Here is a 26,668-nt window from a genome sequence, read left to right on the forward strand (position 1 = left end):
GTATCTAACTCAAGAGCCGTGACCGAAGCCCATAGAGAAAACATTTTATTTCTGGTCAGGTGGTCAGGGGAACAGTCTTGTTGCTTGTTCCAATTTTGCTCCCGCCAGCTACTTGCCTGTCAGAGCGTACTCTCAACCTTTCTGAGACTGCTCCACTGGGATGGAGGGCTCCACGTTGCCTCAGTCCATGAGCACTGTCTCTCCATCCTCCAGTCACGGCTGCAATAATCCCTCTGAACAGAGGGCGGCAGGCAAGTCCAAATCCAAGACCAAGCACATGCTCAAGTCTTCCAAGCTGCTGGAGAAGCAAGCCAGCCGTAAGCACCAGGCTCTGGAGAAGGAGTTCTCCAGAGCACAGAGGCGGGCCGGACTAGATGCAATATAGTTGGCGGGTCCTGACACTGATCTCCCACTAAGGCCTTCAACTTCGACTCAAGGTGTGTGGTCCATCCCAGGGGCGCCGCTCACCCTAGGTTCACCACCCTCAGTGACACAGCACACAACTATATCCCTAGGCACGTTGCCAGAGGCCACCTTTACTCCCACGGTGGCTGGACTCAGGGGATCGGACCTAGGAGATCTTTTCTCCGATGGACGCCTTGAGGCTTTACTTTCAAAGGTAGTGGATAGACCCCTGGCACAGTGCTCCCTTCAGACACCTGATCAAGGGGCTTCCACTTCAGCTATGCCACCTTATGGGTCCCCTATGGACCTTCCCATACCCCAGGAGCCTACCTCTCCTGCGCACTCCTCCATGAGCGGATACTCATCTCCACAAGGTGAGGAGCTACCGGATATCATTTTGTCAGAGGATGAGGAGCTTCCCTCTGAGCCTTCCTCCTTGGAAGGTCTTTTCAATTCGGCCCTTTTTCTTTCAATCCTGCGCAAGGCCACGGCAACAGCTAATATAGGCTCAGATCAGTTCCCTCAACCACAGGCCCCATTGGATACCAGCCCCAATCCGATATTTTTCGAGACGGTGGCAACTGAACATCATGTCCCATGCCCCTCTATCTTCCTGAAAGAGATAAAGAAGCCATGGGCTTCCCCTTCTTCATTCCCTACCATCAGCGGGACTGACAAAAAGATCTATAGCACCTCCACAGATCTCACCGATGCGCTGGAGGTCTCCAAAGTAGATGAGGCAGGGACACCTCTGGTATCCCAAATGGCGATCGCAGGGGACTTGTCAGAGGCGCTTAAAGTGGACAACAAGAAATGGGAACACACCTTCCGGAAGAACCATCAGTCAGCGGCATGGGCAATAAAAACGGCTAGCTGTGCGTCCTTTTTTGTCAATACTACCCTTTTATGGCTGCGCCAGCTTCAGGCTAGAGTACCTGCTGAGGACTTGTGGACTCACCAGGACCTAAGCAAGATGGTAGCGGCCACTGAGTTCGCTGCTGACGCAACGCTTTAGTCTGCCATTTTTGCCTCTAGGTCCATTGCTTCCAACATCATTGCCAGGCGGATGCTATGGCTTAAACATTGGCAGGCTGACACCAAACTCAAATGGCATCTAGCGACTGCCCCTTATCTGGGCAACAACTTGTTTGGGGAGGCCTTGGCTCCATACCTTGTGGAGAACAAGGACAAGCACAAGGTCATGGCTCACTTAAACAAGAAGTCTGAAAAACGGCCCACCCGCTACTTTCGTAGGCAGTCCTTTCGGCAGACAGCAGGTACAACGGTCTCCCAACCCTCTCGGTCATACACTCCCAGACAGGAAAGACCGTACGATCGCCCTTATGACTGGCCAGGGTTTCGATCCAGACAACAGGCCCAGACCAAGCGGCCATTTCGAGGGGCAGGACGCCCCCTATAGAAAGTCCAAGTGACTCCTACTCTGTTCTTCCCATTGGGGGAAGACTGACCCACTTCTTCCATCAGTGGGAACTCACCTCCACGGACACCTGGGTCTTGCAAACCATCCAGTTCGGTCTGTCCCTAGAGTTTCTAGCACAACCCCCGGATCGTCTTGTTGTCTATTCAGTCTCCAGGGATCCTCTCAAACAGGGACTCATGCAGGAGGCCATCCAACATCTTTTAGAAATTCAGGCCATCGAAACAGTACCATCAGAACACAGAGGAAAGGGGTTCTACTCCATCCTCTTTGTGGTTCCCAAGGCATCAGGGGGGTGGAGAGCAATCCTGGACCTCAAACATCTCAATCATTACATCACTTACAAAAGGTTCAAGATGCAATCCCTCCAGTCCATCCTGGGAGGCATCAGACAGGAGGACTTCCTGGCGTCCATAGACCTCACGGAGGCGTACCTCCACATTCCCATCCATCCAGCTCACAGAAGGTTCCTAAGGTTCTGTTACAAGGGCAGGCATTTCCAGTACAAAGCCCTTCCCTTTGGCCTCTCTTCTGCACCCAGGGTATTCACCAAAATCCTGGCCGTCTTGGCCACCCAGTTGAGGAGGATACCAATACGCGTCCAGTGTTATCTGGACGACATTGTGATTCAAGCGTCATCCTTCCAGGCAGCTCAGGCGGACGTGAAACATACCATTCAGGTCCTTCAACAACATGGTTTCTCAGTCAACTTTCGAAAAAGCATGACACTTCCCTCATCCAGGCTCTTGCACCTAGGAGCCGTGATAGACACCACCAACTGCACGGTCTATCTCTCCCAGGAGCGAGTGGTCAGCATCAGGGAGCTAGCTCGCCAGGTGTACAGGGAACATACAGTTCCATTGGTTTTACTCTCCCAACTATTAGGAAAGATGGTCTCCTGCATAGCCATAGTTCTCTGGGCAAGACTCCACTTACGAGGCATGGCTCCTGGTCTCCTGGGCAGAGTCCAACCTGGCCTCCCTCAAGGCCGAACACATCTCGGGGATCAACAACCAGCAAGCAGACTTTCTGAGTCGCTCCACCGTGGATCCCTCGGAGTGGGGGTTACATCTGGACCTGTTCTCCGAGATCTCTCACAGGTTCAGCCTACCAGTCGTTGACCAATGCCCAACTCCCCAGGTTCTATTCCCGCTATTTCCTACCAGAGGCGGAGGGGATGGATGCCCTGCGGACTCCGTGGCCACAGGGTCTCCTTTACGCCTTTCCTTCCCTTCCGCTCATACCGGCGACCATTCGCAAATTAATCCAGGAGCAGGCAGAAGTGATCCTCATGGCCCCGTACTGGCCACAGACGCCGTGGCTTGCCGACCTTATGACTCTTTCCCAATCTCCCCCATGGAAGATTCCCCCTCATCGCGTGTCCCTGCACCAGGAGTCCCTCCAACACCTGGACCCCCAATGGTTGCAGCTAGCCGTCTGGCACTTGAGTGCAGCATAATGGCACAAGAACTATTATCCCCTCACGCCATTACCATGATTAAGGCTTCCCGCCATCCGGCGACCAATCACATTTATGATTCCACCTGGAAAAGTTTTTGCCATTGGTGTCAAAGGCGGCAGCTTGACATTTCCAAATTGACCATCCCTCAGATAGTAGAGTACCTTTTGGAGGGTCTGGACAGAGGCCTCGCCCCCGCGATTATTCGCAGACAGGTGGCAGCCTTGTCCACGATACTCACCTGCGCGGACTCTGGTCCCCTGGCTCATCACCCTAGGATTCACGCCTTTATCAAGAGTGCATGTAACACCAGGCCTCCTGTGGTACACAGGTATCCTTGGAAACTGCCTTGCGTCCTTCGCGCTCTAACAAAACCACCCTTTGAACCCTTAGCGACCATTCTGTTGCGGAATCTTTCTCTCAAGGTGGCGTTTTTAATTGCCAGGTGTATCTCTGAGCGGGCCGCCCTTTTGGTCAGAAATGACCTCTGCATCTTTCACAGGGACAGGGTGGTTCTTCGTCTGGACCCCACATTTGTACCCAAAGTAAACTCGCTCTTCCACAGAGCACAGGAAGTTATCTTACCAAATTTTTGTCCAAATCCTTCCCATGACTTGGAATGACAGTGGCACATGCTAGACGTCTGCAGGGCACTGCGGCGTTATATCAAGCGCACGGAACCCTTTCGTAGGTCCCAGGCCTTATTTGTATCTTTCTGCCCGGCTTCCCTGGGACAGAAAGTTTCCGCTGGCACTATTGGCAGGTGGATCCGGAACTGTATCGCGGAGGCGTACCAGTCTTCTTCCCTGCCGGCTCCAAGTCATCTTACTGCCCATTCCACTCACAGTGCTGTGACTTCTGCGGCATGGGCCACTCAGGCGTCCATCGAGGATATTTGCAGGGCTGCAACATGGTCCTTACCTTCCCTGTTTGTACGCCATTATAGAATCGACCGCTTTGCTTCTGCGGACGCCTCCTTTGGTCGGAGGGTCCTCCAGCAAGTGGTCTCCGGGGACTCTATTCCGGCCTTTCTGTTCCCCACCCATCGGAACAGTGAGGCTTTGGTATGTCCCATTGGTGGATTCTCCATCTCCTGTACTGGAGAAGGGACGTTGTCTTATCTGAATGCCTTTTATCAGTACAGAGATGGAGAATCCACACCCACCCTTTAGGTCAGTCAGGCCTTAGTTAAGGGTTTGAGAGCCAATACCTCGTCCACCTTCAGCCACTTCGCCCTCGTTAAGACTGGATCTCCTAGCAAGAGGGGGCGTGTCAAGTTTGGCTACTTGGTCTCAAGAGCAGGCAGACAGAGAAAACCCATTGGCGGATTCTCCATCTCCGTACTGAGAAAAGGCGTTCAGGTAAGACAACGCCCCTTCCAAATTATATAAAACTGTTGAAAACTTTTTAGGTTTTTGAAAAGCGTATAGATGTATTAGTGCATGTTGGTAAAATATTTATTTGAGCATGGGAGATGGAGAAGTTTCAGGATGTGCAAATGCTGGTAAAAAGGTTTTGGATGTATATACAGTGAGGGGAATAAAATATTTGATCCCCTGCTGATTTTGTACATTTGCACACTGACAAAGAAATGATAACTCTATAATTTTAATGTAGGTTTATTTTAACAGTGAGAGACAGAATAACAACAAAAAAATCCAGAAAAGGCATTTCAAAAAAGTTATAAATTGATTTTCATTTTAATGAGTGAAATAAGTATTTGTTCCCCTATCAATCAGCAAGATTTCTGCCTCCCAGGTATCTTTTATACAGGTAACGAGCTGATATTAGGAGCACTCTCTTAAAGGGAATGCTCCTAATCTCAGCTTGTTACCTGTATAAAAGACACCTGTCCATAGAAGCAATTAATCAGATTCCAAACTCTCCACCATGGCCAAGACCAAAGAGCTGTGCAAGGATATCAGGGACAAGATTGTAGACCTACACAAGGCTGGAATGGGCTATAAGACTATCGCCAAGCAGCTTGGTAAGAAGGTGACAACAGTTGGTGCGATTATTCGCAAATGAAAGAAACACAAAATAACTGTCAATCTCCCTCGGTCTGGGGCTCCACGCAAGATCTCACCTCATGGAGTTTTAATGATCATGAGAATGGTGAGGAATCTGCCTAGAACTACACGGGAGGATCTTGTCAATGATCTCAAGCAGCTGGGACCATAGTCACCAACAAAACAATTGGTGACACACTACACCGTGAAGGACTGAAATCCTGCAGTGTCTGCAAGGTCCCCCTGCTCAAGAAAACACATGTACAGGCTTGTTTGAAGTTTGCCAATGAACATCTGAATGATTCAGAGGAGAACTGGGTGAAAGTGTTGTGGTCAGATGAGACCAAAATTGAGTTCTTTGGCATCAACTCAACTTGCCGTGTTTGGAGAAGAAGGAGGAATGCTTCCTATGATCCCAAGAACACCATCCCCACCATCAAACATGGAGGTGGAAACATTATGCTTTGGGGGTGTTTTTCTGCTAAGGGGACAGGACAACTTCATCGCATCAAAAGGATGATGGACGGGGCCATGTACCCTATCTTGGGTGAGAATTTTCTTCCCTCAGGGCATTGAAAATGGGTTGTGGAGGATATTCCAGTATGGCAATGATCCAAAACACATGGCCAAGCCAACAAAGGAGTGGCTCAAGAAGAAGCACATTAAGGTCCTGGAGTGGCCTAGCCAGTCTCCAGATCTTAATCCCAAAGAAAATCTGTAGAGGGAGCTGAAGGTTCGAGCTGCCAAATGTCAGCCTCGAAACCTTAATGACTTAGAGAGGATCTGCAAAGAGGAGTGGGACAAAATCCCTCCTGAGATATGTGCAAACCTGGTTGCCAACTACAAGAAACGTTTGACCTCTGTGATTGCCAACAAGGGTTTTGCCACCAGTACTAAGTCATGTTTTGCAAAGGGGTCAAATACTTATTTCACTCATTAAAATGCAAGATCAATTTATAACTTGTTTGAAATGCATTTTTTGTTATTCTGTTAGAAAGGAGAATTAATTCCAATAATGAATGCAGTATGAATATTGATTGAATTTAAAAATGTGTGACCAATACTAAAATATGTTGAAGTGATTGGGTCGTATAGTGAGAACGTAAGTACTAAATTATAAAGCAAATAGATGAAGGACAAACGATTAGATAGAGAAGAAGAGAAAACTAAGAAAGTTGTGATCAGATGGGATTTATGAGTTCATCAGAAAGAGAGTTGAGAAAAGTTATGGGATGAAGAGGCATTTAGAAGTGGTAGAAGCTGGAATGCTTTTAGAAGAGTAGAAGTATAATGAATAGTGAGAGTATAAATGAATTCTAACAATGTTTTCTTATCTTTAAACACATGCCCTAATTTATTTTTTGTTAATACCGTATATTCCGGCGTATAAGGCAACTGGGCGTATAAGACGATCCCCAACTTTTGAGAAGATTTTCAGGGTTTAGAAAGTCATCTTATATGCCAGAAAATACAGTACAATATTGAATGAGCACAATAGGAGCTCCATTCCTTTGCTAGAAAGCTTTGACCTGTTAGTGCTTATTTCTGTAAAAAAAAAATAGGGCTGGCCACTAGGGGGCAGATTGGTTTTAAATTCAGAGAACAGCTACCCATATATTCCTGCGTATAAGACGACCCCCGACTTTTGAGAAGATTTTCAGGGTTTAGAAAGTCGTCTTATACACCGGAAAATACGGTATTTCTAACTTTTTGTACTTTACATAACCTGAAAATGAAATATTGTAATAATAATTATATATGTTTATTTTTTCAACTAGCCTGCAGAGTTTAAGAGGCATTACATGAGTAATTTCTTTTGCTATTATTGTCTAGCAATGAATATAGTGTTATAATCTAATTACCTTAAATCAGTGAGCATATAGAGAGGGGACAATTATTTATTTTGTGTTATTTATTAAAACAGATACAAGGGTAACAATATTTTATAAGATTTTTAAAAAATCTGTTCTGTTTTGTTCAGCACGCCAACTAACTGTACAAATGATGCAGAATCCTCAGATTCTTGCAGCCCTCCAGGAAAGGCTTGATGGCTTGGTGGGGACACCTACAGGATATATAGAAAGGTATATTACAGTATATTATTTTACTGTCTTATTCCTTGATCAATTATTTTTTGTGTGTGTGTAATGCCACATAATCATTTGGCAAAATAATGAATGGAATGTGTCTTGTATGTGTAGTTAAATTGTGCATTCGACAAGTACAAGGAAAGCAGTTGTTAAGTGGGTCACGCACAAATTAACGGCCTTTTTTGTCATTGTTGTTAAGCAAATCTCTGGGGTTATGTGAATCATGTGGTCTTTAAGAGAATTTGGCTTTCCCCAGTGACTTTGTTTGCCAGAAGCCTGCTGGAAAGGTTGTAAGTGACAATCACATGACCCCAGAACTCTGCACCACTTAAATATATACTGGATGTCAAGCAACCAAATTTTGATCCCATAACCATGGGGACACTGTGTTGGTCTAGGACTGATTGTAAGTCACATTTTTTGGTACCAGTATAACTTTGAACAGTCAATAAATGAATGGTTGTAGGTTGAGGGCTACCTGCAATCTGATTCAGAGAAGCTTTCATAATTGATGATTTAGAAAAGAACAACCTGCAGTCCTATTCACACTTTCTTGGAAACAAGTATTTAGCTCAGTGAGAATTTTTTAGTTATCTATATAGGATTCCACTAATAATGTTGAGAAGAAAAGTATGTGATTTTCTTTATGAAAGATAGTGGGTGCATATAGAGATATAACAATTACAAGTTTGTATAATCTGTAATTAAATACATTACAATTACATGGCAGCTTCCTGTTTTCTTTGATTTTTGTGGAACATAATGCTTTCTTTGAAATTTTTATTCTACTTTGCTGCTTCTGTTGCTTTACTTGAAATAGAAAAGTGTTATTCATTTTGTGTAAAATAATATCTGTGTTTCTCAGAATGCAGACATTTCATAATACTTTGTATTTAAGAAATGGATGCAACTGCTGCATTGTCCAGATCAATATTTTGCTTATATTATAGCCAGCGCAGTAACTTTATTAGGCAGTACAAATATAAACAATGGGTAGCATATCTTTATCCATCAGTAGATGGATAAAGAACAGAGTACTTCTGGGCTTTCCAGGTCTTCATTATTTTATCCCTTCTTCCTTTACTCTAACGCCAAAATCTGAAAATGTTAAGTGATAATAAAACATTTCCCCAAACTTTTTATTCATTCTTACATCACAAAGTTGTCTCTCTTTGCATGTTTTCACCATCTGTTGCCCTTTTGTAATGAGAATCAAGTGGGGAGAGTTGCTATTTCAAGATAGCAATAGCACTTAGAGTTATATATCGCTTCACAGTGCTTTACAGCCCTCTCTAAGCAGTTTACAGAGTCAGCATATTGCCCCCAACAATCTGCGTCCTCATTTTACCGACTTTGGAAGGATGGAAGGCTGAGTCAACCTTGAGCCAGTGAGAACCAAACTGCCAACCTGCTGGCAGCCGCAGTCAGCAGAAGTAGCCTGTGGTACTACATTCTAACCGCTGCTCCACCATGGCTCTGCAAGGATATGCAAGGTTAATAATATATTCTATGTAGTTGTGGAACTGCCTATCAGAATAAAAGGTGACAGAACAGCAGTAGGGTATGAGGCTATTGGTCAGAGTGAGGTCATTCTAGACTTGTCCTGGTTTAGGTCATGGATGGATACTCCTATGCTTTGTTATTGTGCTGGACAATTTACTCATCAATACCATAATAGGGGACTTCTAGATGTTCCCTTTCCTCAGATAAAGTCAAGCTTTTGTTCTTGAAACTTTTCTCAAGTGTGACAATTATATAATCATGTTTGGAGTAAAACTGTTACACTACACTTGACCTTATCTGAGAGGCCTAGAAGCAATGTCTGAAAGATTGGACTACGACATCTCAGCTAAAATGGGCTGTTTTAGATTGTGTGTGTTGAACTTTTTTTTCAACACATCTTTTTTCCCTTGCTGCAAATAGGGGGGGATTTTTATCCCAACCTATTTTTGGGGGGGTTTTTATCCCAACCTTTTTTTCTTATGCAACTCAAGGTGGCAAACATACACAGTATTCTTCCCTGCTCATTTTTGCTGACAACAATTTGAGCCAGTCATTCTCTCTCAGCCTAACCCATCTCATAAAAATAATAGAATCCTAACATGAGACATCGCTGAGGTGGGATGACAAAATATAGAATCAACTGAAATAATCATGTCTTCCTCCAATTGTTTCCTATGGTGATGGAATTGGAAGCTGTTTATCTGAACACATACATTTATGCATGACACATTTTGATCTTTACAGGTTACTTTCCTGGCCATATTTGATCTCAGATGTGCTGTGATCTTGCTTGCTTGCTTTCCCACAGCATATTTAAGTAACCTCTGCTAATCTGAAAAGTCCTTGACCCAAGATCAGTAAGTTCTTACTGGGTTTAGTGATGCTGCTTTCAATGAAATACTATACTTTTTGAGAAGTTACAAAAGCTTGCTTTTTATTACAAGTAACTCAATACTAAAAATTATATAGTGTGTCAGCTATGCCAGTTAAAGATAATTAAATTAACAAGGATAACACATAGAACTGTGTTTAATATTTTGCATGTTCACTTGACTTTAAATGACTTTGCAGGTATATTTTGCATGTCTTAATTGAACAGATCTGATGTAATTGTTTACATGTGGGAGATACATTTCTTGACAGAATCAATTCAAGTAAAGCATTATTTCTTTCCTTGGAAGATTCTAGCCTTAGAACCATCTATTAAAATCTTTCTAAAATTGCAGACTCAGTTTTTCTAAAGAAGTACTTCTATTCTCTTAAGATCTTGTAATTTTAACTTGTTTTACTCACTACCCTCATCCTATGTCTCTATTCAGTTTTAATTAGAAATAGCACTTTGCCATGATACCTTTTTGCTATATTTATCACACTAAAAGCATTTTGCTTTGTTATGCAACTTTACTACTTGTCTGTCTTTTTCCTCTGAATAGCAGGTAGGGATGTAATTAGCTGGTTCACTTATTAGTAAATAGCAAGAATTCTTCTTACATTTGAAAGCTTAGTTGTATAAAACATTGCATGTTGAGTGTTATTTGAGTCCTTTCCTTAAGGGGCTGATACTGTATCAAATGATTCTGTGATAGTTTGGGAGAGGGCTATGCTGCATTGTGATCTTTGATAGGACCTGTATTTTTTTGTAATTCTGTTTATAATTTTATTGCTATGGATTTTACAAGTAAGAATGCAGGTTTGGTATCCCCTTTTTATAAATTATTGCCCAAATTTTGCTGGGCATTCTGTTGATAAACTGGGATTTAAATGTTTTCTTAAAATATGTTTCCACAGACAAAAATGTTGGTGAGTAAAGAGAGTAATGGTCCAGTGGTGACTGAAATAAAAAATAGAGTCTGCTGAGGTGTCCTAAATTTCTCTGTTCTCATTATTGAAGAGCTAGAAATTGGCAACTTTTATCATGAAAGAAGAGTATTGCTGCATATATTCATTAGGAAAATGAAGATAGGCATGTGTGAGCGTGAAGAACAGTATCCCCAATACATGCCCTTACTTTATTAATCACTGGTGAAAAATTGTTCTTTAGAGCCCCAAAGCCATAAATAATATATTGTAGATGGCCAAGGGAAAATATTATAGGAATTCCACAGCAATGAACACAAGTGTTATTATTATGGATTTAGGGTAAAATGTTCTAAAAAAGGTTCAGAAATATGAAATATAAACAAACAGTTACAGAAAGAAATTTTGATCAGTGACTCACAAATCAGTGCTTCTTGCATTAGCTATTGAGTACAGGAGCATGGTTCCATGAACCAAGTTTTGTTACCAGTTTACATGTTTAGGATTGCTCCATGAACGTCATACAGTCTACAGAGAGGACCGCAGTTGAGCCCAAAATTTCCATTGTAATCAGTATATGCATGCATTAAGTAAATATTTTTAATTGATTATAGGATTAGTAATGTTGATCACCAAAAGCATTTCTGTAGTATTAACATAGCATCCTGTCTAGTGCTGATAATCTTTTATTATAAAGTACATTAGTTAATGTCAATTTTAGATTCATATAACTTTTTAAAATTTAAACATTGTGAGAATAATTTTTTTCTAGAAATTAAATTGTTTTGAATTTGTCACTTTGTTTCAAATCTACTCTAGGTAGTGTAATAATAAGTGAGACAAATCAATAATGTGTTAATAGAACAGTAAAGTTAAGCTATATTTAATAAAACTATATAAAGATTATAGATAACTGCTTAATCTCAATTTTCAAGTCCTGTAATGCATAAAATGAAGCTAAGTTTGTAATTTTTTTCCTGAAATTGTGCAAAGGAATGGTGTATCACAATAATATTTTTGTATATACAGGCTGCATTTGCTAGAAATTATACATTTCAACCAACATTTTTATTGACATTTTTATTTTTAAATGAATTATTGTTAGTGTAATCATGCAATATACTTCCACTCCCCACAGCTTGCCTAAAGTAGTTAAAAGACGAGTAAATGCACTCAAGAATCTTCAAGTTAAATGTGCACAGATAGAAGCAAAGTTTTATGAAGAAGTTCATGAATTGGAAAGGAAATATGCTACTCTTTATCAGCCCTTATTTGACAAGGTAATATGTATGCTTTTACTATATAATGTTGAAAATGGGAGTGCCTGAAATTCCTATAGATTTTCTAATTTTGTAGTTTTTATTTCCCAAAAAAGAATTGTGGTTTACCACTTTATAAAAGGTATTGGGTTATATTAAATGGTAATCTGAAAGAACGATGGTTTGATCTTCCAGAGAAGTGAAATAATCAATGCTGTTTATGAACCTACGGAAGAAGAATGTGAGTGGAAAACAGACACGGAAGAAGAAATTTCAGTGAGTACTTATATGTTATTGGAAGTAGACTTAAAGGACAGTCCTGCCTTATTTCCTGGGATCACTAATAGGAAGGTACTCTAAAGCCCTTTTGTGTTTGCATTATGAAGCAGAAGGGATGGAGCAGTGGATTTTTATTTCTTTTATATTGTTTGTTTCCTTGTTCAAATTCCCTCCCATTGAAACTAACAGGAGAGAAGTGAATTAGATTAGATTAAAACCAATTGAAGGTTACATTTGGTGGGAAAATTAGTTTTGTATTCAGTAAGTTATGCATGGTCTTTAGGGACCTCCTGTTTTTTACTGTCTTCATAAATATAAAGATAGGAAATAAGAAAGTTACTGTAAAGAGGGGAATCTGAAGTCTAAGTTTTTTTAAACTTAGTTTTTGCGGTGGAAAATTTCTGATACCTCTCAACAGTAGTAGGAAAACATGTAGCCTAAAAGTAAGGACATTGTAGCTTATTGTCTGATATATAAATATACTTTGTAAACCTCTTTGAGATGTTTCTTAATGGGAAACAGTATATAAATATTTTAATTAAATAAAACAATGTTTACACAATCTTTGTTGCTGACTGTATACCACTAAACCTGATAGGTATTTAGCACTCAAATATTAGAAAGATTAACTTACTAATTTTAACAAGGAGGAAATGAAAGAGAAGGCCAAGCTTGAAGAGGAGAAAAAAGATCAAGAAAAAGATGATCCTAAAGGAATTCCTGAATTTTGGCTGACAGTATTCAAGAATGTCGATTTACTTAGTGATATGGTTCAGGTGAGAGAGTAAAGTTTTAATTATTTGAAATGTTGATGATAAACTAAACTTTAAGAATTAGAACTTATCTTATTCAGAACTAGGTAGCATGGACATCGTTAAAATATTTCTTCTGGGCTGTAGTTTTACTTTGTGTAATGTTCCATCAGTAATCCTTTTTGGGATTCTTCAGTTTGCATGTCTCATGTTTGGTCGAAATATAGCACTAAGTATATGATAAATTCTTCATTTCTGCACAAGTCTTTTTTATGTCCTAGGGAAATAAATATTTATGATAAATATATATTAGTACACCTGTGAAACTAACAATAAAATGGTTTGATATTAAATGTAATATGTTGCTCCTAATTTTCCTCTTTAATATTACCATATTATTTCCTACTTTGTAATTGCATTAAAAGTGTAAAAAGCATTGCCTAATGTATTGCAGTTTTACTTTACATATATAGGAACATGATGAACCTATCCTGAAGCATTTAAAAGATATTAAAGTGAAGTTTTCAGAAGCTGGAGAACCTATGGTAAGCTTGTATTGTTAAAAATATGTCTTCTATATGGATTATTATTAAATTTGTATACTAAATGACTCCCGATGACTCTGGATGGCTCCTAAATAAAAGCATTAAAAATAAGGAAAAAAATTCAGATATAAAAGAGAAGAAGAAAAGATGACAAAGATGAAAAGAACAAGACAGAAATGAAAGAGAAACATACCACATCATCTAAGAAAACACAATATTCTTTGCCAAAGATGTGAGTGAAGAGCCAGGTTTTTACAGTCCTCCAAAACCCTAACAGGCTGGGGCCATTTTGTATGGGGGGGGGAGAGGCTTATTTCAGAGGGCAGGTGCTGCTATAGAGAATGTGTGTTTCTTGAGTCACAATAGATTGTATGTGACCTGAGTGACTTCATAGCAAAATTAAACACAGGATGTGTGTAGCAATTTGGTATTTCATAACAGTAAAAACTTCTTTTGGATTAACACCTAAATTAAAGTGTTAAGTAATCAGAAATGTCTATCTCTAATGACCAGCCCATTAATTATGATTAGCATTATATCAGTTTAAAGCAAAAGCCTGTTTTTAACCAAGGTTCCTATGTTGCTGAACGTTTTAATCTTCAGCCCATAAGGATGCCTAAAAAAGATTTCAAAGAATTTATTTATAAGTTCACTACCTAGTTAAGCATATACAGATAATTTATTTTGGTGAGAGTTCTATTGAAATTATACTATAGGGAATTCTTCAGAGTAAGTTCTCTAAAATGACATTAATAGCATGTAAAACTAGTATTTCTTTGAGATAACACAGAGGGGAGAACTAGTTCTTTAATAGATACAGAATTCCTATTCAGCCATAATTGTCGGCCTATTGTGGGGTTTGGGAAAGATTGAAGGAAGATGGACTTTGTGTTCCTTGAAGAAATAAGAATATTGTGCAAAATAATATAAAAGTTGTCAACCTCCATTTATGGCTCTTGGATAATTACAATTATAATTATAATTACAATTCAACAACATTAAGAACTGATCACTTCAAAGGCAGAATCCTTGGATAAAACAATAACATTAATAAAGAACATAATGGAGTTTTGTTTTGTGATTCAGATTATAATTATGTATACTTATTCTAACTTGTACTTTTTCAAAGACTTTTACTTTAGAATTCCACTTTGAACCTAATGAATTTTTCACAAATGAAGTAGTAACAAAAACATACAGAATGAGATCAGAACCTGATGATTCTGATCCTTTCTCCTTCGATGGACCAGAAATTATGGGTTGCATAGGGTAAGTGTAATTTTGTATAATAAGTGGCCAAGAACTAAGCTATATGGCCTCATAAAATATTTAAATAAATACACATAGTCCTTGGGTCATTCATTCTGTGACTATTTAAAGTTGTGATTGGGCTGAACAGATAGTTCCAGTCATTGCAATGTCCTTACAGTCACTTGATTACAATCTGGGTTTTTTGTGCCCAGCTTGCTTTTAATGACATTGAGCTGAGGTTATATGATTGCGATTTCCAATATTCCCTGCTGGCTTTCCATAGAGTCAGTGGGGAAGCCACTAGGAAGTTATGGTCCTCACTTAACGATGGCAACCAGGCCTTCCAGAACTGCCATCACTGACATAGTCATGTGACATGCTTTATGACCACCTAGCTTACAATTGGTGATTCTGGTCCCAAATGCTGTCAAGCCAAAGATTAATGTAACTTAATTATTCACAGGTAGTTGATGTTTACCAACTGCCTCATTCATTGACCGTTAAAAGGTACATTTGAGCTGTTCCTCAGTCAGGTGATTGCCATTATATTCAGTACACATTGTACTATGTCTGATTTATTGTTTTTCTTTCCTCTCTTTGCAGAAAGATTAGAGAGGAAAAAATTACAAGAAAGTAAACAGACACACAATAGGGAATGCACATTGAAAACAATGTGCTGGCAGCAGCAAGCTCACTGCACAACCAACTCAGTGTATTCCCCATTGTGTGCTTGCTTACTCTCTTGTATTACCTTCTTTCCCAATCTCTCCAGTTTGCATGGGTGATGAGAACAAGAAGAGAAGAAAAACTAAATTGTATGATGTAGAAATTAATTTACCATTGTTTCTATTGATCACCCATTAATGTTATCTTGGCCAGAAACCATGTGTTTGCTAAAACTCAAAGAGCAAAGGTTGCAATTTTATATATGGGTAATCTTCAACTTACGATTGTTTGCTTAATGACTGTTGATCACAATTTATGTTTTTTGCCAGAAACAGGAGTTTACTTCCAGTTTCCAGAAAAAAACCCTATTGGGCGTCCTTAATGACTGTGACATTCATTTAACTACTACAATATTTGTTTAATGACCATGGCATTTGTTTAATGACCTCCCCCCCAAGGTAAAATCTGTCATGGTCACATGATGATCGTTTAACACTAGCATAACTTACCATCTTAGTTCTGGACTCAGTTACTGCTGTAAGTCAAGGACTACCCATAGAAGCAAAAGGTATAGAACAAGAAACTGATAACACCAAGCAAAAAGAGGAACCATCACACTAAACAAATACAGCTGATAACAAGATAAGCCAGAGTATCAAATGCAGAGCTGTAAGCAGTGCTAAAAGGGTCTCTGCTAAAAGAGTACCAGAATCATTGGAAATTAAAGCAGGCATTGCTTCATAAAGGATAAATTTGAAGCAAGCAAATAAATACCTACATCAGCAAATAGATAGTAACTAAAGTTTCTAAGACCAGGAGATCTCAACAATTAAGATTACAAATCATAGCTGTTTAAAGTAAAGTGCAATTCTTAAATGAGAACCATCCAAAATAGGACTATTGCTGAAGCAGGCATAAGTATGTATGAACATATTTTAATGTTATAAAATGAATGTACAGACATCAGTACAGTAAGTTACCTTTAAATGGGCATACGAATAGGCTTTTTGCTCTAAAGAAAATAAACATATTCTGTGCTTAGCGACCCTAGTGTTGGAAATAGCAATGTTAAGAAATAGGGCACTTACATTTTCTGTGTTATAACCTTGCACACTAAATTCTTACATAATTAATGCAATTAAAATGCCCATTTAACTTGCTTTCAGGTTACTGTGAATCTTTTGCTTTATTTTTTCTCCTAGTACTTGAATTAGATGAAATTTATAAGAATAATGGAAGATGTTTTCTCATAGCATCTGTTCTAACTTCATTATCATTATTGTTTATTCCTGGGTGAGTGCCTAGGTTAATCTTTCCTAACCTAGCTCTCTACTAGGTATGCTAGGTTAAAGTGTTTATATTTCATTGTGCTGCATTGGAGAGTGGTGGATATAGTGCAATATATCTAAGGCAACCATTTAAATTGTCTTAGATGCTGAACTTTTCAGCACCACTTGCCAGATTATCAGAATGCCATAGTTTCATTGGGGATTCAAACATCTGTTTTGGACTGGGATGGTAGATTTTTCATTTTGCAGTATTAAGTAGGAAATGTATAGAGGAATTGTTACGTGTGCTTTCATCGTAACTTTATGGCAGATTGAATACATTGCAGAATTCTGAATTGTTTAGTATGTATGTGAAATTTCCAGAGAGAGAAAATCTATTTTATGTTGTGTGCAGAAAAAGAAAGATGTACTACATTAGTCATTCCTTAGTATTAAAGAATTACATTCTGAGAAATCTAAATTAACTTTGTTGTTCATACAGTTGAATTACTCATGTATTCAGGATCCATTTTAGTTATGTGGTTGTTGTATGATACTATGTGCCAGGACTATAATAGTTAAAGTGAACATATAGGTATGTATGTACTTGGTTTCATAACAGTTTTTCCATAGGTGCCAAATAGACTGGAAAAAGGGGAAAAATGTTACTTTGAAAACTATAAAGAAGAAACAAAAGCACAAGGGGCATGGAACAGTTAGAACAGTGACAAAAACAGTTTCCAATGATTCCTTCTTCAATTTTTTCAGTCCTCCAGAAGGTAAACTTAAATTTATTTACATTATATATAAAAAAGAACATAGATTAAAATTCCTATAATGTCACAAATGAAAAAAAAACACAGCTATTGAAGTAGCATCGAGTTAAATAATAAAATTACTGTATAGTAAATCAAGAATGTTTTGGTGGTTGGCTTTGACACTTGAAAGGTTTTCTAGAAATAAATATTCCATAGCCTGCAGGACCATATTTGAGAAGTCTTTGACTTGTGCTTAAACCATCCTGAAAGCAGAACATCATGGAACAAAGCTTCAAGGATAACTGAAGAGGTGGAACTGCTTATGTGGGAAGCAGGATTTCAAGCATTTTGTTCCAAACCATTTTAAGATTTTACAAATGATCATAAGAATCTGCATTACAGAAACTTACTGAAAGTCAGCATAACATGGAAGTAATATCCCCATGAAATGGAGACATTTGAGAACAAAGCTTAATTAAAGATTCTTTGTCTGCACTTGATTTTTAAATAGGAGTGCAGTCCCATTTATACTACTCTGTATTCTAATACCCATCAATTAGCAGTGCCTCTGTTTCATCTAACTTTAGCAGATTAGGCTACATGATATTTTATATAATGGCATTTGGGACATCTTTTGTCTTTGTTACATGGAAACAAAAGGTGGGTACTTCAGGTAGTTACTGCAGTTAAATAATGTAGCATTCTTAAATATATAATGTTACATCTTTTTTTCATTTCAGTTCCTGAAAGTGGAGACTTGGTAAGTTTCACAGTGATTGTCTTTATGAATGAAAACATCACTTTTAAATTTTTTCATTGTAATAAATGTATCCCTTTGCTTCTTTTGAACAAGTTTTATTAGTTTTTTAATTTTTACATCAAGGTGCTTGGGAAACAACGTGGTGATGGGGTAATTAATCATTCAAAAACAAAATTGTACATATATGGCTCAGGTTAATTCTTTAAAGATTCCCTCTCTATTTCCCTCAATTAATATAACATATTCAAATTAATACACTTCTAAATAAAGTTCAATCAGTCAAAAAAAATTATCAATAGCATTTCACCTATATAAGTCCAAATCCTGTTTTTAAGCTTTACTAACTTACAGTTACCATAATCCAATTTAGCCTTAAATAAACATATTATTTACACTTTGGGTATCCCTAAATTCCCTTGTTTCATAACATAATAGTTATGTCTAAAATAAACATATTATTATACAGTTACATTCTTACATTACCCAAGTAAATTCTATTTCTTATTCTAATAACTCATTTATTAATGCCATGTCTTCCTTTATCACAATCCATTTTCTTGTTCTCCTTCGATTGCAAAGTGATTATCATACCTAAAATAAAAATATTACTCCCAATATATTTCAGATATATATTCTATAAATCAATCCATATCTCTAAAAAGCCTTTTTGACCCATTAAGTAAAATTTAAATCCCATCAAAATAATTATCATTCCTAAAACAAACATATTGTTCCAAAAGATACCTTCTTACTATATTTCACATATATGTTCTATTTCTTATCCTAATAACTCTTTATATAAAACCTCTTCCTTATTACAATTACAAACTATAATCTAGTCCAGTGATGGTGAACCTTTTAGAGACCAAGTGCCCAAACTGCAACACAGAACCCACTTATTTATCGCAAAGTGCCAGGGCTGCATCAGCATTGTGGCGCCCTCGGGGGGGCGTGGCCCACTAGGTAGGCGTGGCTGCAGTGGTCACGGCAGATTGGTGAGTGTGGATCCCTGGGGGGCCAATGCCGCTTGCTCGCTCACTTCCTGCCCTGTTGCTTCCAAACACCACATGCTCCCTACTCTGGTGAACTCTGCTGGGGCAATGGCATGCATGCCCACAGAGAGGGCTCTGAGTGCCGTCTCTGGCACACGTGCCATAGGTTCGCCATCACTGATCTAGTCAGTAATTCATCTCAGTTAGTATTAAAATCAGTCAAAATCTCTAAAAGCCTTTTTAACCTATTAAGTAAAATTTTAAGTCTCATTTTTGAATCTAACTCTGGCTTTCTTTTTTGTGCCAGACAGGTTTCCATAAAAGAGCCTCTATATCATCAAATCTCAGTGTTTGATTAGGAGTGTTTATCAACAATTCAGTCTGGTCGTACTTCTCTTCTTCTTCCAGTATCGCCTGAGTAGTATGATCAGTTTTGTTCAATGTTGTGATTACTAGTTGGTTATCCACATTATCACAGTTTTCAATACCTCGTGTTTGCAAATCACTTCCTGTTGCTTTTGGCATTACAAGTGTTTTAATTAAAGTCATTCTTTGGTCGTCAAAGTTCTCAATGAGTTGTACGTAGAATTGTGTAATGGCCTCTTTGTTGATTTGTTCCTCTTCTGTTGTTTTTTGACTTATGAAGTAGTCAATTGGAGTCTGGAAATCAGTTTGAAGTTTTGGGGCAAGGGCTTTTATTTTGGAATTCACTTGCTCAGTAGCTTCAAAAATTTTTTCCAGTATAAGTTTATAGTTCAGTTGTGGGTGAGATTCCTCCATCTCATTAAATTGTGCGTGTTGTTGCATACAGGCCTCTTTGAAGTTGATCTGTTCCTCTCTATTATTCCTTGGCCTATAAGTTGATCAGTTAAAATTTGAGGTTCAATTTGTAGTTCTGGAATATCATCTTTGGTATTCATCCTAGAGTTCATTTGCTCCACAACCTCTAAGATTTTTTCCAATATAAGCTTATAGTTAAAATTCCTCCATTTCAGTGGTGAAATAATCTTTTAGCCTTTTAGTGGAGGCTATGTTTACTAACAGTCAGCCAATATCCACCTCCACAGTTTCTAGTAGGCAGTTTCACCACCCAGCTGTTTCAAATCCTTTATTTTTTATAATAATTTAAAGGTCAAACCCAGCCTCAAAATCAAAGAGGAAATACAATTGCAGTGTCAGCTTTCGCCACAAGATGTAGGCTGCAAAATCTGTTTTCCAGATTCCAATACAGTTTTATCCAGTTAAGAAAAAAAACACACCAATATTCTCCAGCTTAATAAGTAGATAGAGTAATAAAAAGTAGAGTGGTAAAGTTCTATAGTGGGAATTTTTTCGGGACCCCAGAGTATCCAAGAATAAAAATAGTCAGTAAAAATTAATTATTTTGTCTTTGTTTGCAGAGCTCTTTTTCCCCAGTAAACAGAATCTGCTCTCTCAAAGCAGGGAAATAATTCCAAAAGCTTTTTACAGGGAGATAGTTAGGGTAAAGAGAGGGAAGGAAGGGTCTCACCCGGATCTTCTTAGATGTTCTTCTGACTTTCGGCTGGTGCGGCTAAGTGATCGGCCATATTAATGGCCAATCTTTTCTCCGTTGGCCCCAAGGAACTGCCTCGGACCGCGGAAGGAGCTGCCGCCCTTCCTCGGTCGATGAGAGTCCTCCTCATCGATAGTCACCCCTCCAGGGTGACTTTTGACCCTGTTAAGGGTCTACCGGCGAAGAGAAACCGGCTGGCGAAGAGACGACTCTGCGCGACCGCCAGCGCTGCGATCTGGAACCGGAAGTCTATCCATTTGCTTGTATATACATATACATACATACATATCAATACCCATACATGCACACCAATAAATACAACAATATTAAATTATCACAAGTTCCTAAAAACAGATTGATTAGATTGTTAATGTGAAGGATTCATGCAGTCTTTGGCCATTCTTTCATGAAAATACACCTCTTAATTCCTAGTACTCCAGGAAGTAAATGTGATATTACTTGCCATTTATGTAAGTACATGTAGACAGCATTGCCCATACTGTATGTATGAAAGAAGCTAATACAGACGACATATTATCTACTTATGAGTTAAAACTTATAAAAATATGTGTGGGAGAGTCCAAAAGATAATGTAAAAGTATAACTTAAGGAAAAAGTATTGTAACCATACAATAAAAAAGTCATCATATATGAATTCATACAGTATTGCAGGGTTTTGGTTTTTTTTTTAGTAAGAATTAATTTATATCTGATCAACTGATGCTGCTGCTAAGGAGACCTCACTAAAATCAGCTACAAGGAAGGTGTTCTCTGGGATGACTTTAATGCTCTGAAACTCTCTCTCCATTTATATAAAGTTTTCACCCACTCTAAACACGTGTATATACAATTTGAAAACTTATAAAACTTATAAATTTACATTTCTTTTTTGCTATAAACTTCATATTAGATTAGTATTTGTAATGATTTGAGTAATGTTTTATTGTTATTTATTGATTAGTACAAACTTTAATTAACACACTTTTGTAGACTACGGCAGGTTCACTGCCAGGAGAATCCAGAATCAAATTTGATCATAAATATTTTGTGAATTTAAGAATTCAATATTTCTTGGTAGGCCAATAAATGATTTTAAAAAACATTAATTAATTAATTATACAGTAAAGTGACTAGACCAGTATTTCTCAACCTTTGCAACTTTTAAGAAGTATGAACTTAAATTCCCAGAAGTCTTCAACCAGAATTCCCACTCTGGCTGGGGAATTTTGGGAGTTGCAGTCGACACATCTTAAAGTTGCCAAGATTGAGAAAGGGAATAGAAAATGCTGCTGACACTAAAAGATGTTGAATAAAATGGTATATTTGCATTTAGTAAGTACAGATAATGGCACTATATTTATTAATTTACTTATGCAGGATGATGATGCTGAAGCAATTCTTGCAGCTGATTTTGAAATTGGCCATTTTCTACGGGAGCGCATAGTTCCACGATCCGTATTGTATTTTACAGGAGAAGCCATTGAAGATGATGACGATGATGTAAGTTGTGTTTTAATTTCATCTACATCAAAATTATTATATTAAATTGATTTAAAGCTAGATTGGCCTGTAAGTAAATATGCATACATATATATCCACCTTACATTCCCTTTCAGGCTGAACAGCGATACGCAGAACATAGAAAAGAAATAAAAACAAATGAAATTAAGGGCTGATAATAAGAGAATTTAGTGACAAAATTGCAACTATATGCATTTAAATTAAAGTAACAATTTTTCAGAAGATCAATCTTAGTTACTCATTATTTTGCTTCTAATTGAGTTTTGTTGAGCTCAGTTTGCTGTCAAGTATTGTGATGATAAGCCTTAAAACTCTGAAATTGAAGTTGCTCCATTAGACTAGGAGGATATGAAATCATTTTGAAAAATCATAGAAGCTGAAGGGCTCCAAATTTAAATTAATTTTAGCCAATAATTCAAAACTACACCTTGCATCAGTTTCTGGAAGGATGAAACTTGCTTCCTATTTCAATACAGAATTTGGCACACCTTGAAGTACATCAAACATTCCTGATAGTTGTATTCTGTGGTAGAGTTTAATAGTGATTTTTGGGGATAAAAGGTGCTCAGATATCATTAATTCTTACAGATATGGAAATATGCCACTTGAAAATTACAATGGAATAGTTTTGAGGAAGAATGATATTGATATATCTAAGCTCCATAAGGTACTGTATTTTCCGGCGTATAAGACGACTTTCTAAACCATGAAAATCTTCTCAAAAGTTGGGGGTCGTCTTATACTCCCAGTCGTCTTATACGCCAGAAAATATGGTACATCAAAGCAAGCTCCCCCGTATCCTGCGCCCCATGCTCCTCAGCCTTTGGCATGGGGATTGGCTGTCTGGATGAGAGTTTAAGTGTCCCACACAGCCAAATAGCCCTAGAAAAGTGTCCCTCCGAGAAACAGCCGGGAGGAAGGGGCGAGGTTGGAGCGTTGGCAGACCAATGGCGGGAGAGGAACACTGGCGGAGAGCCAGCTGAGTAAGAATGTCTGTGTTGGGTCAGCGGCGGGGGCTTCCCAAGAAGAAGTGCCCCCGCCCCCTTGCTGCCAAATTGCTGCTCAGTGCTCGCAGAAGGCCAGCGATTTCGCAGGAGCGTCCACCCTCGGGCGGGGATCCTGCCCCTCCCAATCTAGGGCGCTGGAGGGAGGCGGTGCGAGCGGGGCTTTTCCTCCCCTGGGGAAACCCCCCCACCAGCCTCTGCTTGGGTGGGCGGCAGGAGCAGCTGGTGGGAGCCAGCGGGCTGCGCAGAGGGTGCCACTTCCTCGGGGTTGACTGCACCCGGTGCCATCGCGCTGAGCACCAGAAGCCCTGGGACTCCAGCGGACGGACACTCAGTGTTTCCTCCTCTGTGCTCGGCCGCTTCTTTGGCAGGCTCTGTCATCTGCACAGCGAGAGCACCAGCCACGGCAGCAGGTTGCCAAAGAAGCGGTCGAGCATGGAGAAAATGGTTCCAAAGTCTCTACCTGTTGGACAGCTGGGCTTGGCTAGCGCCGCGACCCGCTTTCCTCCCCCCTCCTGCTCTCCTTTAATCCTCCCTGATCGGCACCTAGAAGAATGACCTCAACTCCACCATGGAGATCAACAGCGTCGGTAACACGGGGGTGTTCAGTGGCCTCTACAAAATGGCAGTCTCGGCCTCCGACAATCCCATCGGGCCATCCCCGCTGCAGGGCATCCAGCACCAGGGGCCCCAGCCCAACTTTGGCTTCACCGTCAACTGGAACTTCTGGCTCTGCCAGAAGGCCAGGATTGTGTTCTTGTGTGTCTGGGGGGGGGGAATCTCACCTCTGATGGTAGAATATTCTGGGGGGGGGGGGCGCACAGCAGAAATGTTCTGGAGCCCAGCAGCAGAAATTCTTTGACCAGTGAGATCCAAATTAGGCTGCTTCCACTGGAATGAGAGGGGCCAGCTAGTCCCATTGGGGTGAGGCAGTTCCTCATATACTGCAAAGCTTCACAAGTGCACTCCCATGCTTATTATGGGATGTTACCCAGCTACATTTGTCTTCAGCAGATGAGGAACAAGCAATGAAATATAATGAAATGCTAATGTATTTAGGACTTACATTACTTTTATTAGAAAGTTAAAGTACCCGTATTTTCTGGCGTATAAGACAACTTGCTAAACCATGAAAATCTTCTCAAAAGTGGGGGTCGTCTTATACGCCCAGTTATCTTATACTCTGGAAAATACGGTAGATAATTCAGAGCTTTTGCCTTGTATATCTTGTTGCTGGTGTATGATTGTTGCCATTTTGTCTTGTAAAGCATAGCATGGCTTTTTTTTTTTTTTTTTTATAAATTCTACCTTAGAATTTCTGTTTTTATAAATTCTACCTTGGTTGATTTTGACCTGATGTGTGAAGCAAACCATAATGCAGAAGTTTGTTCCATTTGTGAAATGCTTAGTTTTTGATCTGATATAACCATATGACAATATAAAAATGGATTCTGAATGACTAGTGCTTTTTCCTGAGAGAATTTTAAGTTGTTCTTCAGTATGACAGATGCCAAGCCTATTAGCATGAAGATATACTTTAACCTGCCATTAAAAAGAACTGTAGATAAACTTTGCACAATAACAAGCAGGAATTCTAATTGAAGAATCAGAGTGGAAAAACATTTGGAACAAGCAAACAGATCTTAGAGAACATTGTGCTTCTTAAGATGGCTATACTCAGTTTAACAATTATGATGTCACTTTTGCTTCAAAAACTTTAAAAGCCACTGGACATTTCCTTAGAGTAAAAATATCCCTCAGAGTGAAAGATATGCTAATCTTGCTTATGTGGAAAATAGGACATTTCATTGGTTTCAACTTGAATTGTGTATTTGAACTTTTTATTTTCAAGGCTTTAAATCTACTTAAAAATAATGATAGGAAACGATCTCTACAAAACAATCCTATATGAATTTACTCTGAAGTAAGTCCTGCCTTTACTTAAGACAGGGGTGTCAAACTTGCAATGTCACGTGATGTGTCACGATGTATCGCAATTTTTTTGCCATTGCTGGCAATGGGTGGGCACGATTTTGCTATGATGCATTCGGCCCACGGGCCGGCAGTTTGACACCCCTGACTTAAGACCAAAGAGGGAACCTGCTGCCTTTTAGATATTGCTGAGTTTCAGCTTGCAGCAGGCCCACTAGCATGGCTAGAAATGAATTCTGAGAAGTGTAACTCATCATCATTAGTAGGTCTATAAATTCTTAACTTTGATTTTAAGGCTAGCTGCTAAATAAGTTTACAGAAGATAACTGTTAATTGGAGGCTTTTTTTTAATTAAAAGTTGTGGTCTCGGAGCTTATACATTTCTGATTGATCTTTTTTCACTTTCTAGTATGATGAAGAAGGTGAGGAAGCTGATGATGAGGTAGGCTTTATTGTGGATTTCATAAACTTTAATAAATTGATTTCAGCAACTTAAAGTTATAGAAAAAAGTAGCTGAGGGGAATTTTAGTCTTGCTGTATGTGGCCAAATATACTTATATACACATGTGTTTTAGGAAGGGGAGGAAGAAGCAGATGAAGAAAATGATCCAGATTATGATCCAAAGGTATGTGACCAGTTCATACCTTCCTGAGTAATTGCATTTAGAGTTATTGCCTGTAATCTGTAAATTCCTGTAGCAGACCTGTTTGAACACTGATGTATCTTTTTCTTTCTTCAACAGAAGGACCAAAACCCAGCAGAATGCAAGCAGCAGTGAAACAGTGTGTATGTGGCCTTGAGGATTATCTGCACTGTAATAGCCTAAATACAACTATTAGTTACTTACAGCCTTATGTTTTGTATCTTGGTAGAATTAAGTAAACATTTTGTTAAAACAAACTGACAGAACCGGTTTAAAATGTAGGTTCCTTGTACCTAGCATTTTAATAGTACTTTTCTGCCGATATGTAGAATGCAGTAAATCCTAAAGCATGAATTATTAATTCATTGCTATATATAGTTTGGTTCTAGTGAAGTCTGTTGTCATGTAGCTATTAGACTGCAGCTGTGAAGATATCAGAACTCTTGACGGAGACCACTATTCGTTTAGAAAAGATCCTTTCCCAGAGAACCAACCAAAGTATTTTTGGCCCAGTAGTTTAAATGGGTTTAAGTCTGCTTGCACTGGCTGTGCCTTCATTACTTTGTCATAGAAATAGCAGTGACTTGTACTAATTAGGAAATGACATACGTTTCAAATTTCATAACTTCCATATCAACTGTTAATTTCCATCAAGACCACATTGAATGTTCATAATTGTTTGCTTGTTTATGCTCTAGGTTTTTGTATTTTGTGATGGTGACCTACAAAAAATCTTTAGAAACATCATATTAAGATTGTTTATCACTGGGATGTGAATAAACCTAGTATTTTCAGAAACTA

General features: G+C 38.9%; 1 protein-coding gene across 5 annotated transcripts in view; it reads left to right on the top strand.

Moving 5' to 3' along the window:
- The window catches only part of NAP1L1 (nucleosome assembly protein 1 like 1), a 42,495-nt gene extending 15,827 nt beyond the window's left edge, over positions 1-26,668 (top strand). For 2 of the 5 annotated variants that reach the window (XM_039343301.1, XM_039343302.1), the window contains 12 exons: positions 7,293-7,395; positions 11,840-11,981; positions 12,156-12,236; positions 12,887-13,015; positions 13,465-13,536; positions 14,666-14,805; positions 17,355-17,500; positions 18,220-18,239; positions 22,143-22,265; positions 25,632-25,664; positions 25,799-25,849; positions 25,967-26,668. In XM_039343301.1, the coding sequence (XP_039199235.1) occupies positions 7,293-7,395; positions 11,840-11,981; positions 12,156-12,236; positions 12,887-13,015; positions 13,465-13,536; positions 14,666-14,805; positions 17,355-17,500; positions 18,220-18,239; positions 22,143-22,265; positions 25,632-25,664; positions 25,799-25,849; positions 25,967-26,002 (1,076 nt within the window). In that variant the 3' untranslated portion in view covers positions 26,003-26,668. Of the gene's footprint in view, positions 1-7,292; positions 7,396-11,839; positions 11,982-12,155; positions 12,237-12,886; positions 13,016-13,464; positions 13,537-14,665; positions 14,806-17,354; positions 17,501-18,219; positions 18,240-19,538; positions 19,796-22,142; positions 22,266-25,631; positions 25,665-25,798; positions 25,850-25,966 lie in introns of those variants that run through there. The other 3 variants (XM_039343303.1, XM_039343304.1, XM_039343305.1) reach the window with 3 other exon arrangements.

Source organism: Crotalus tigris, unplaced genomic scaffold (assembly GCF_016545835.1).
Source record: "Crotalus tigris isolate CLP2741 ecotype Arizona unplaced genomic scaffold, ASM1654583v1 scf7180000017836.1595184, whole genome shotgun sequence".
Taxonomy (NCBI): Eukaryota; Metazoa; Chordata; class Lepidosauria; order Squamata; family Viperidae; genus Crotalus; species Crotalus tigris.